General features: G+C 44.3%; 1 protein-coding gene across 1 annotated transcript in view; it reads right to left on the bottom strand.

Annotated features, from left to right (window-relative positions):
- Positions 1-729: 729 nt before the first annotated feature.
- Positions 730-9,902, bottom strand: part of LOC111973937 (pikachurin) — a 45,177-nt gene continuing 36,004 nt past the window's right edge. Inside the window, exons 15-23 of the mRNA XM_024001390.3 lie at positions 9,498-9,741; positions 9,149-9,260; positions 6,941-7,057; positions 5,468-5,648; positions 5,236-5,259; positions 4,797-4,875; positions 4,335-4,478; positions 1,674-1,743; positions 730-762 (exon numbers count right to left, since the gene is read on the bottom strand). Coding sequence (XP_023857158.3) covers positions 730-762; positions 1,674-1,743; positions 4,335-4,478; positions 4,797-4,875; positions 5,236-5,259; positions 5,468-5,648; positions 6,941-7,057; positions 9,149-9,260; positions 9,498-9,741 — 1,004 coding nt within the window. The remainder of the gene's footprint in view (positions 763-1,673; positions 1,744-4,334; positions 4,479-4,796; positions 4,876-5,235; positions 5,260-5,467; positions 5,649-6,940; positions 7,058-9,148; positions 9,261-9,497; positions 9,742-9,902) is intronic.

The raw sequence follows: 9,902 nt of genomic DNA, 5'->3' as shown, positions 1-9,902 counted from the left end.
AGAACCCGCCGAAGGATAAGCAACACTGAGACTCTAAATGCCTTTTGTTCAGGGACACAATTGGCACCCTACATGAAGCTGCCGCTGCATTGGTGGTAAATTACCATGCATGAAAGAGGAAGGTGCAAGAGATAAGGGAGGGAGCCACCAGTCAGTTAGGTCAGGAGGACCCTGCCTTCCTGAGAATTCGTAGGCGATCTAATAAACCCCCCTTCACCGTCCCATTTGCCTTTAAAGACCAAATAGCGTGCCAAATGCTTTGGACAATAAAAATCGACGACCGTTTAGCCAATAGGAAGTATAACTTTCTACTCCCACCGGGTTAGATCTCAAAAACTGTCCGCTACAGGATCTTATGTTCTTCACGGAGTCGTGGCTGAACGACGACCCATCGAACCACTTCACAGCTGGCCTGGTTGTATATTAACGGATTGTACCGGCCAAGTGATAGAACAGCTGCGTCTGGTAGAAAATGGGCGGCGGGTGGGTAACCCGATATCTAAGGAAGTCCTCGAGTCTACTATCTGCTTCGCCTTCTAGAGTGTCTATGACGTATTCCCATGATAGTAAGCCCTGCTGACTACATTACCGTCACCAGAGAGAGTTCTGTATTCCTTTGTTAGTGCTGTTTAATACCGAACCAACAGCGTCAGAAAGGCGTGAGCCTCAAAGACCAGCATTGAATGAGGGCTGTATCTCCGCCCATAAGCAAACAAGAATTAAAGCTGCTCACCCAGAGGCGGTGCTTCCTAGTAGCCGGGACTTTAGATGCAGGGAAACTTAACATCAGTTTTATACCCACAACTCATTTAGTTTCAGACATAAAGTGTAGGAATGCTGGCAACCGGAGCGGGAAACATACACACTCTTGGACCCTATACTCCAACAAGATTTCAGAGAACCTAGGGATACCAAAGCTTCTCCCTCGCCTCCAATTTTGGGCAATATAACACAGATATGAACAGCGGAGAGAGAGATGATGGGAATTAGAGAGTTCTTTTCAGATGGAGAGTGTAGAAATTACCATACTAGTCCCTTTCATCTTTCTTTCTTCCCCTTTTCCTTAAATTACCTTATCCCTGACACTCATAATAATGGATGTTAGCTCAATAAAATGGAGCACTAAGCAGGTCCATGAGAGAATCAATCCACTTGGACCCCAAATCTGGATGTATTCTACATAGAGGAAGGGCTGTACATTGATGGGGTCTTGGTGTACAATACATGTACATTTACTGTCATTCCTGTCATTTTACTGTCATTTCTCAGTCTTTTTTTGTGGCCCATGATGCCGCTGTAACACTGGCCTAGAGACTACATTGGAGATACGCACATACATCAAGGCAGAGAAACACACACACACACACAACATAACATAACACACACAGTTTTAATGTCTATTTCCCAGACTTGTCTAAAGAAGTCCAATTGAAGCAATGAGACAGACCTCCAAAATTCTTCCAAATGTCTTTTAGACACTGCCTGATTCCATATGCAACAAAATGTTTCAACGGAATACAAGATCAAATGGGAGATTAATCTACAATGTCATACAAGTTTTGCCACTGCTAAGACACATTATGTTGCATTCCCAGAAACCATAGTAGAATGTAATGCATTTTCTTATTTAATTTCCAAGTGAGAAGGCATTGAAAAGCACCTGACAGCCTTACTCTGTGCCACTCCCATCGCTGAATGTTCCGTTGAACGATCACATTGGCCACACCACTGCCCAGGTTATAGCTACAGACACAGGAAGACAACATTGGAATTAACTACTGCTACAATCATCCACAGCCAGGAATGAAACAATGCACATACGACAAAGGCTCAACTCAAAGGGTTGGTTTCCAGATACCGATTATGCCTAGTCCTGGACCAACAAAATGGTGTACCGGAGTCTACTTTTAGTCTAAGAGTAGTTTTTAAGGCTTAACTGGGATTCATCCTTTTCAGGGCTATGTACCTTTTAAAGGCAATGTTTCCCGCATTTGTGGAGAATGCATTCACGGTAAATGCTGCAATACAGTGGGGAGAACAAGTATTTGATACACTGCCGATTTTGCAGGTTTTCCTATCTTACAAAGCATGTAGAGGTCTGTAATTTTTATCATAGGTACACTTCAACTGTGAGAGACGGAATCTAAAACAAAAATCCAGAAAATCACATTGTATGATTTTTAAGTAATTAATTTGCATTTTATTGTCATGACATAAGTATTTGATCACCTACCAACCAGTAAGACTTCCGGCTTCTCACAGACCTGTTAGTTTTTCTTTAAGAGCACTCCTGTCTCCACTCATTCTGTATTAACTGCACCTGTTTGAACTCGTTCCTGTATAAAAGACCCTGTCCACACACTAATCAAACAGACTCAACCTCTCCACAATGGCCAAGACCAGAGAGCTGTATAAGGACATCAGGGATAAAATTGTAGACATGCAACAGGCTGGGATGGCCTACAGGACAATAAGGCAAGCAGCTTGGTGAGAAGGCAACAACTGTTGGCGCAATTATTAGAAAATGGAAGAAGTTCAAGATTGACGGTCAATCACCCTCGGTCTGGGGCTCCAATGCAAGATCTCACCTCGTGGGGCATCAATGATCATGAGGAAGGTGAGTTATCAGCCCAGAACTACACGGCAGGACCTGGTCAGTGACCTGAAGAGAGCTGGACACAAGTCTCAAAGAAAACCATTAGTAACACACTACACCGTCATGGATTAAAAATCCTGCAGCGCACGCAAGGTCACACTGCCTCAAGCCAGCGCATGTCAGGCCCGTCTGAAGTTGCCAATGACCATACTGGATGATCCAGAAAGGAATGGGAGAAGGTCATGTGGTCTGATGAGACAAAAATAGAGCTTTTTGGTCTAAACTCCACTCGCCGTGTTTGGAGAAGAAGAAGAAATGAGTACAAGCCCCAAGAACACCATCCAACCGTGAAGCATGGAGGTGGAAACATCATTCTTTGGGATGCTTTTCTGCAAAGGGTAACAGGATGACTGCACCGTATTGAGGGGGGAATGGATGGGCCATGTATCGCGAGATCTTGGCCAACAACCTCCTTCCTCAGTAAGAGCATTGAAGATGGGTCGTGGCCTGGGTCTCCAGCATGACAACGACCTGAAACACACAGCCATGGGCAACTAAGGAGTGGCGCCGTAAGAAGCATCTCAAGGTCCTGGAGTGGCCTAGCCAGTCTTCCCAACCTGAAAACCCAATGAAATCTTTGGAGGGAGCTGAAAGTCCGTATTGCCCAGCGACAGCCCCCGAAACCTGAAGGATCTGGAGAAGATCTGTATGGAGGAGTGGGCCAAATCCCTGCTGCAGTGTGTGCAACCTGGTCAAGAACTACAGGAAACGTATGATCTCTGTAATTGCAAACAAAGGTTTCTGTACCAAATATTAAGATCTGCTTTCTGATGTATCAAAATACTTATATGTCCATGCAATAAAATGCAAATAATTACTTAAAAATTCATACAATGTGATTTTCTGGATTTTTGTTTTAGATTCCGGTCTGCTCATAGTGAAGTGTACTCATCAAGTTAAGTGATAGAAACTCTATTACAATGAACTCTCTGTCTACAGTGCTTGTCAGGTAGAGAAAAAACCTGCAAAATCGGCAGTGTATCAAATAACTTGTTCTCCCCAACTGTATGTTAATTCTCAATCGGAAATGACCTTTAAATGCAAATTGCGCTATATTGCGGATCTAACACGAATGGCAATCATCCTGGCCTTAATCTGTAATCCAGGAACTGTCCCAAATATTACGGAAAGACAGGCTGGGCAAGTATGTTACCAGCCTGGGTCCTCCAGACCATGTTTTAGTGCTGCTTAGCGACATAGAGGATTTTTAGCAGAGTTCTAGATTCTTAAGTATGACACGCAGCTAGGGAATAGAGGGAAGGTGTGGACTCGAGTGATGTGAGACGTCAGGGGTTCACCCTTAAGGAAAAGGGAAGGTGTGGACTCGAGTGATGTGTGACGTCCGGGGTTCACCATTAGGGAAGAAGGGTACTGTGATCGTGGACTGAGGATGTGTGACGTCAGGGGTTCACCATTAGGGAAAGGGAAGGTGTGGACTCGAGTGATGTGTGACGTCAGGGGTTCACCATTAGGGAAAGGGAAGGTGTGGACTCGAGTGATGTGTGACGTCAGGGGTCCACCATTAGGAAAGGGAAGGTGTGGACTCGAGTGGATGTGTGACGTCAGGGGTTCACCATTAGGGAAAGAAGGTGTGATCGAGTGATGTGTAACGTCAGGGGTTCATCCTTGGGAAAAGGGAAGGTGTGGTCGGGGGTGTTTGCTGAGGTCAGGGGTTCACCTGAAAATGAGTGCTCCATCCTGCAGTCCTAAAGACAGGAAGTCACTGTTGGGCCTCACTTGGCTGTCGCCTCGCCATAGCAACAGACCATCCTTCGCAGTGCTCTTAAAGCGCATAAACATGTTGGTCCTGACACCCGAAACCCTGGGGTGGGAAACACACAGGATCTGTCAGCACAGAGTGGCACACTCAGCACTTTCCTTAAAATCCCACAAACCCAGAGGGCTTTCTAGTTGACTGGGTTATACTCACATTGGCTGACTGTGTAGTGTACATCATCTGACTAAAGATAATTACAGAAACTATGTCATGCAGTATAACTCAACTACTGCTGAAGTCATAGTATTTCTGTCTGAACCTAATGCTTCAGAAAATACTATTTTAGTGGTAGTGTTTTCTCTAAAGCACACGTACATGCACGCACGCACGCACGCACGCACACACACACACACGTAGACAAACCTTTTCAGGATTTCACGATTGTCGTATGTGAGGTAGCTGCGGCCAATGAATTGTGGAATCTCAATGGCCTCTGTGACAGCTGAAAAGAAAATAACATKTACACAATGTGGCCACTAGATGTCCTCCTAAGCATGGTACTAACTGAGGGGAACCGGGACACAGACAAYGCTGCACAGGATAATGAACWGGGGTGTATTCRTTAGTGCACACTGTAGCAAAATATTTTGCAACWGAACACGTTTTTCAACGAATTTGAGAGTTTCTGATTTACAAATTCATSAGTTCCTTCCTGGTTTTTGCCTGTTTGTTCTGTGTGGTTCCTAGTAAATATACCCTAGGTAAACAAAAAAAGTGTACAAACAACATTATTAAAGTCTGATATGGTAGATGAACAGAGGTAGCCTAGTATTTACGAACATAATGGTGATWGAAAACTTACTGTTTAAACAGTAATTCCCACATTCTGCACAGCGAAAGCATAAAACAGATAAGATAACGGCTTAGGAGAGATTATGTTGTTCAAATATATTACATACATTAAAATGTACATTTAAATGCAAAATATTTTCCACCAAAATGTTGAAAATCTACCTTGTCATACGGAATGTAGCCTACAGAGTATAACTTGTGAAAAACGTGGACGTGGGAACAATTTATTTTCCGTCTCTCACCCTTCTGGCAGTGCCGGCCATCGTAGCCGAGAGAGCAGTCACACTCGTAGCCATCCCATTTGGGCCTGCAGGTGCCGCCGTTGGCACAGGGACTCTGCACACATGGGTGGGCTGCGTTCTCCACATTCACCCCCAGAGCAAAGTCCTTGGTCAGTGGGATGCTGCGGTCATTCAGAACCAGCTGACACAACAAGTAGAGGGGAGGGTGGGGGGGCAGGTAGATGAGGAGAACRTTAAATGAACAATCATTGTATTGTTTCCTTCTCCTATACGAACAAATTAATGAATGAAGTACTGAATGAATTAACAAACAAATGAATAAATTAATGAATTGAGTTGACCATTGTAAAATATATGTCAACTTGCCACAGTACACACATTAACAACAATCGAGGAGAAATATACACAAAAGTCAAAATACTGTGCAGATGGGCCATCCCAACACTTTAACATGTATTTGAAAACCCAAATCAGTTGTGTTTGTGGGATATCTGGCTCTTNACAAAAGTCAAAATACTGTGCAGATGGGCCATCCCAACACTTTAACATGTATTTGAAAACCCAAATCAGTTGTGTTTGTGGGATATCTGGCTCTTTATCTGGCTCTTCATCTGGCTCTTCATCTGGCTCTTTATCCGACTCTTTATCCGACTCTTCGTCTGACCCTTCGTCTGACCCTTCGTCTGACCCTTCGTCTGGCTCTTCGTCTGGCTCTTCGTCTGGCTCTTCGTCTGGCTCTTCATCTGACTCTTCATCTGACTCTTCATCTGGCCCTTCATCTGGCCCTTCATCTGACTCTTCATCTGACTCTTCATCTGACTCTTTATCTGGCTCTTTATCTGACTCTTCATCTGACTCTTCATCTGACTCTTCATCTGACTCTTCATCTGACTCTTTATCTGACTCTTTATCTGACTCTTCATCTGACTCTTCATCTGACTCTTCATCTGACTCTTCATCTGACTCTTCAACTGACTCTTCATCTGACTCATTATTTACTAGGAACTCTGGGACACATGCAGTAAGAACCTAACAACTGGGCTGCGTTCTGTACGAGAACACATAATGCAACGTTCAATTAAAAACAGAAACAGGTGATGTTCTGAACGACCAGCTGAAAAAAAAACGGGGAGGGGTTGGGTTGTGGCTTTGGGAACGCTGTCGGGAATAGCCCCTGCCCTTTAAATACGTTCACTCACTGCCTCAAGCCACACCCACCAAAACRGAGCAAACGTACCTCAAAGTCAAGAATGTTCAAGAAACGTGTCGTTCAGTACAAGACGTTACACAATGTAGCAAASATGTAATCGAACTGAACGGACCCCCGGAGAGACTGTGGCACCCTATTCCCCTACATAGCGCACTRTCTTTGACCAGAGCCCTAWGGGCCATTTGGGAAGCAGCCGGTGTGACAGRGCAGGAGGTACGGCTGTTTCAGCCCCTCAACCTGAGTCATCTATACAGAAACAGTACCTTCTGGATGGTGCCGCTGAAGGGGCGGAGCACGGCCGCGGCCCTCTTGGTTTTGTCATATTGTGGAACTCCGCCGATGTACAGAGGAGAGCTGCACTTGATCTGAGTGAAGGCTCCCTGGAGGAGGAGGAGTCACAGTACAGTCACAGTACAGTAGAGTCACAGTAGAGTCACCATAGAATAGAGTTTACAGTGTAGTTAGTAATTACAGTAGAGTAGAGTCACAGTGAGTAGAAGTCGTAGGAGTACCATGTACGAGTAGGTCCACAGAGAGTCGAGTCACAGTAGAGTAAGTAGTTACAGTAGAGAAGATGACAAGTGAGTAGAGTCACCAGTAGAGTAGAGTACAGTAAGACAGTCACGAAGTGTAGTAGAATTACAGTAGAGTAAGTCACAGTAGAGTAGAGTACAGTAGAGTAGATCACAGTAGAGTCTACAGTAAGTCAAAGTAGTAGAGTCCAAGTTAGAAGTAGAGTCACAGTAGAGCGATATCACAGTAGAGTAGAGTCACAGTAGGAGGTAAGTATTCACAGTAGAGGAGAGTCACAGTAGAGTGAAGTCACAGTAGAATTGTTCCTTACCATGCCTCCTGACCTAGGTAAACACTGTTCCCTAGAGTTTTTACCTGGTCAGGTTACATGGTCAAGTGTAGGGATGTTGTGGTGAACATATTACAGGCAGTTATGAGAAATGTAAAATTCAGTAAAAATTGGACAAGAAAAACGCAGTAAAATTCCACGTGAGCATTGMGTCACGGTAATCTCCTTTTATGCACTCTGGACACAGTGGCAGAATAAATTCAACCACACATTTGTTTCATTACAAAACCGGAGAGCAACATCTGTCCGGTGAAGTCAACAAAACATATGGCATGTAACAAACAGTTACATGACCTACAGCATGGTCAAGCAAGGTAATGTTTCCCTACATTTTCGGACAACTAAACAACTATTGATTTAGAACCACAGAGAGTTACCACAAGTCGCAAAGAAAACAGGAGCTGCCTCCACTATTCCAGCACTATTTCAACATCATCTAATCTCCTCTGCTTAGTCTAATACAGTGACAACTAAAAGATACCAAAAACGATTTAGTCCAATCAATGTAAGCTAAATATGATGTGGCTGTCCATGGTATTGATTTCTGTGTGTGTTTGTGTGTGTGTGTGCATGTATGTGTGAAAACATGTGGATTTACTCTACTTGCCAATGCCATCCTCCTCTTTCATGTTGCCTAAACAGTATATGACTATTTCATACAGTACACGCTATTATTTKTTGTTGTCCTAGGTTACCTGGCTAAAATACTTGCTCGCTAGCTTAACTTCATGGGCAACGGCGYGCCAGGCCAGCTAGTTAACATTAGCATACTAAGTCTAGCTACATGTTGAACTTCCATCCTCTCAGGCCAGGGGCAAAACAATGTACGAATKTATGGTTGGATCAGATTCGCCGTTATAATCATTGGCCAGTACGGAGAATTAAGTACAACCACAAGTTCAAWTCCCTATCGCCAAATGTAATGGCTAATTTAGGAAAGGGACGATTTTAGCTAGCTAGCCACCGGAGGACAACAACACAATGAGATGCAACAATTCAAAAARAAATCTGTCAATAATGACGTGATGCTCATGATGTGATTGGTCTGAAGACAAATCCAAACTGGCTTCCCTTGACACTTTTTTTGTGTGCACCAGGACCAWTCACAGCTGAGCTCACTCAGTTTAGCTGAACGCTGATTGGCTATTATTTTATATATTTCTTTATCAAGGGAGGCCAAATGCTCGCTGGCTTTCCTTCCATTCAATGCTATGGGCGGCAACAATGTTTTTGTGACTTTCTCAAATCATCAATAGCCTATAGTCGCATCATGCAGCCCATATATGTTTGATTTCTAAGACATTCTAAGGTTTGTATCATTCACAACTAACGTTGCCAAAGAACTCTAAATCCAGAGTATAGGACCTGTTTCAAATGATCACGTGCTAAACGTGTTCATGTTAATTAACGGTCAATTACCGTGAGACAGACAGTCTTTTGCGTGACAATAACCGGCTGACAAAATGTTTTCTGGAAATCCCAATCGAACAATTCCCAGAATCAGGATAGAAAAGGAAGGACATCTGTAATTCTCCGACCAGGATTTCTGGAAAACCTGGGAATTTGGGGAAAGTTATTGGAAATGTCAAATCCTAGTCCAGTCCTGTACCTCAGCTATGCCCTCCATGGGCCTCTGGTTGTCCACCTGCAGGATGCCACTCTTGGCTGTACGAGACACCCGCAGCTCATGCCATGCGCCTATACTGACCTGCTCCTCACTCCTACACACACATGCGCACACACGCACACAGAGACACACATACGCATGTACATAAACAGACATAGACACACAATGACACACAGACACAGACACACACAGACAGAAAAAGCATGGGTCAAACAGTCATCATTTCCTATACATATGAACAAAGAGTTGCCAGCACAAGTCTACAAACACTACAAAACAGTCGTAACAAAGTCATATCTTGTAAACATAGATCTTTCAATGAAGCCTGTACCTAATGACAGACCCTCCAGAGCCACAGTCAAAGCGGAACTCCACGTATCCTTCCACCAGGTTGATGGCCAAGAAGTCCCGGCTGCTGGCGTCGTCGCTGTAGAGCAGCGTGCCGTCAGGACTGGTCGGCTGAAAGGTGATCTCAAACTCCATGAAGGACAGGTAACTGAGGAGGGACTGGGGCCAAGGGGCGCTGGCGTACGAAAACATGGTCTCGTTGAAGAGCGGCAGAGACAGCAGGAAACCTGGCAGTGGTTTGAGATAAAGTGACAGGTTTGGGATAGAGTGACAGGTTTGGGATAGAGTGACAAGTTTGGGATAGAGTGACAGGTTTGGGATAGAGTGACAGGTTTGGGATAGAGTGACAGGTTTGGGATAGAGTGACAGGTTTGGGATAGAGTGACAG

The sequence above is a fragment of the Salvelinus sp. IW2-2015 genome, linkage group LG15 (genome assembly GCF_002910315.2).
Source record: "Salvelinus sp. IW2-2015 linkage group LG15, ASM291031v2, whole genome shotgun sequence".
Lineage (NCBI taxonomy): Eukaryota > Metazoa > Chordata > Actinopteri > Salmoniformes > Salmonidae > Salvelinus > Salvelinus sp. IW2-2015.
This window is presented reverse-complemented; position numbering and strand designations above follow the sequence as displayed.